The sequence below is a fragment of the Penaeus monodon genome, chromosome 23, assembly GCF_015228065.2.
Source record: "Penaeus monodon isolate SGIC_2016 chromosome 23, NSTDA_Pmon_1, whole genome shotgun sequence".
Taxonomy (NCBI): domain Eukaryota; kingdom Metazoa; phylum Arthropoda; class Malacostraca; order Decapoda; family Penaeidae; genus Penaeus; species Penaeus monodon.
Window position 1 is genome coordinate 15,101,309 of NC_051408.1, and position 1,484 is coordinate 15,102,792.

At 44.3% G+C, this 1,484-nt stretch overlaps 1 protein-coding gene across 1 annotated transcript; it reads left to right on the top strand.

Annotated features, from left to right (window-relative positions):
• Positions 1–560: 560 nt before the first annotated feature.
• On the top strand, positions 561–1,313 carry LOC119588366. Its single transcript, XM_037937048.1, has 2 exons — positions 561–944; positions 1,103–1,313. Exons 1-2 carry the CDS (start codon positions 664–666, stop codon positions 1,212–1,214), a joined length of 393 nt encoding a protein of 130 aa, XP_037792976.1. The 5' UTR covers positions 561–663; the 3' UTR covers positions 1,215–1,313.
• The last annotated feature ends 171 nt before the right edge of the window (positions 1,314–1,484 follow it).

Sequence of the window (1,484 nt, forward strand, 5' to 3'; positions counted from 1 at the left end):
CACGCACACACACACTCATAGGACATTTATCTATCAACATATCCTTTTCTCCTAAATGCAATTGCTAAAGCACAATTCCTTGAATATACAGACTTCCTGAAGAAAGTAAAACTAACTTTCATGACGTCATAGTTACGTCAAGAAGAATGCCATTGCCAGTTGTTCATTTTCCTGCTTAACATGCTCTATCCTGAACAAATACCTACGGTTCCTCTGTTGACCGGAACTACCAAAATAATTCTCAAGTTAGAATCACTCATTCGCAACACTGAACAGATACATGACCACGTGGGACTGATTGTCATAGTAATCACGCTCATGAATCACTATGTACTCTCAGATTTAAGGCGTTTTATGTTAATTAATCATTAACATTTGGTTATGTAGGGGGTTCAGATTTATGAATGGAGGTTGTATAGCCTTGATGTTTTCGCTTTTTTTTTATTCGATCACCTGGGCAAATAAAGCGGAGAGCAGACATAGAAGACATATGAATGAAACAGGTTTTTACTCCGCGACATCCGGTTCGCTTCCTCACAGCCCCTTCTAAGAACCTTTCTTTCTCGACCCATATATAAGACAGCCACACCAGGTTCCCGTATCAGTCTGCCTCCAAACTCTCGCACACCAAGGTCACCCATCATATCGTCCTAAAGCAGCAATATGGCCGCCAACGCTGTCGCCCCCATCGTCTACCAGCTGCAGGAAGGTCTTCGCAACGTCGACCTGAGGAGCTTGGTCAATTCCTTTGACCTGAAGGGCTTGGTCAACAAGCTGGACATCCAGACGGTGGGCCTGGTGGCACTGGTGGCTGTGGCCGCCGTTTTCCTGTTGGACCTGTTCACCAAGAGCTACGCCCCCTTCGGCAGGAGTCTGGTGTCCTCCGCCGCCCATGCCTGGGATAAAGTTGACCAGTGGGGCCTCAGCGAAAGTACCCGTGGAAGGTGAGGACTGACTGATCTTAATCAGTTTTATATCTATCACAGTTTTAATTCATCACAATTCATAAATTCGGTGGTATTGCCAACTACATGTCTTAGTTAACCGTAATGGGATATTCCTTTGGACTCTGTGCCTTAACTCCTAAAATACACCGCCACAGCCGTTCCCTGGAGCCCGTGACGAAGGTCCTGGACGCCCTGGCGGAGGCGGTGAAGAAGTGGGAGGCGCAGGAAGAGGGCATCGTCAGGTATCGTGCATCTGAGCTTCATTGAAAATGGAGATTGTGCATCTGACAGCAATCATGACGTTCTGAAAAAAATAGTACAAAGTCTGCTTGCAGGCAAGCAACTGACTTTCCAGATCTGCAATTCTTAGCGATCTCTCCGATTAATGTATTTATTGAATAAATATTTTTTACTTATCCTAAGTTACTGTTCTATTTCTTGACGCCTTTCATATACAGATTGAGTTTACCTGAAATAAGGTATAGAAATTAGAAATAACAGTGGTATTTGACTGTAAAATAAGTGTTTGGTGATCAC

What these genes read in the sequence shown, in the direction of transcription:
- LOC119588366 (XM_037937048.1), top strand. Translation starts at nt 664, where the DNA reads ATGGCCGCCAACGCTGTCGCCCCCATCGTCTACCAGCTGCAGGAAGGT. An exon ending in AGCGAAAGTACCCGTGGAAG is followed by an intron (nt 945 to 1,102) that starts GTGAGGACTGAC and finishes ACACCGCCACAG; the next exon opens with CCGTTCCCTGGAGCCCGTGA.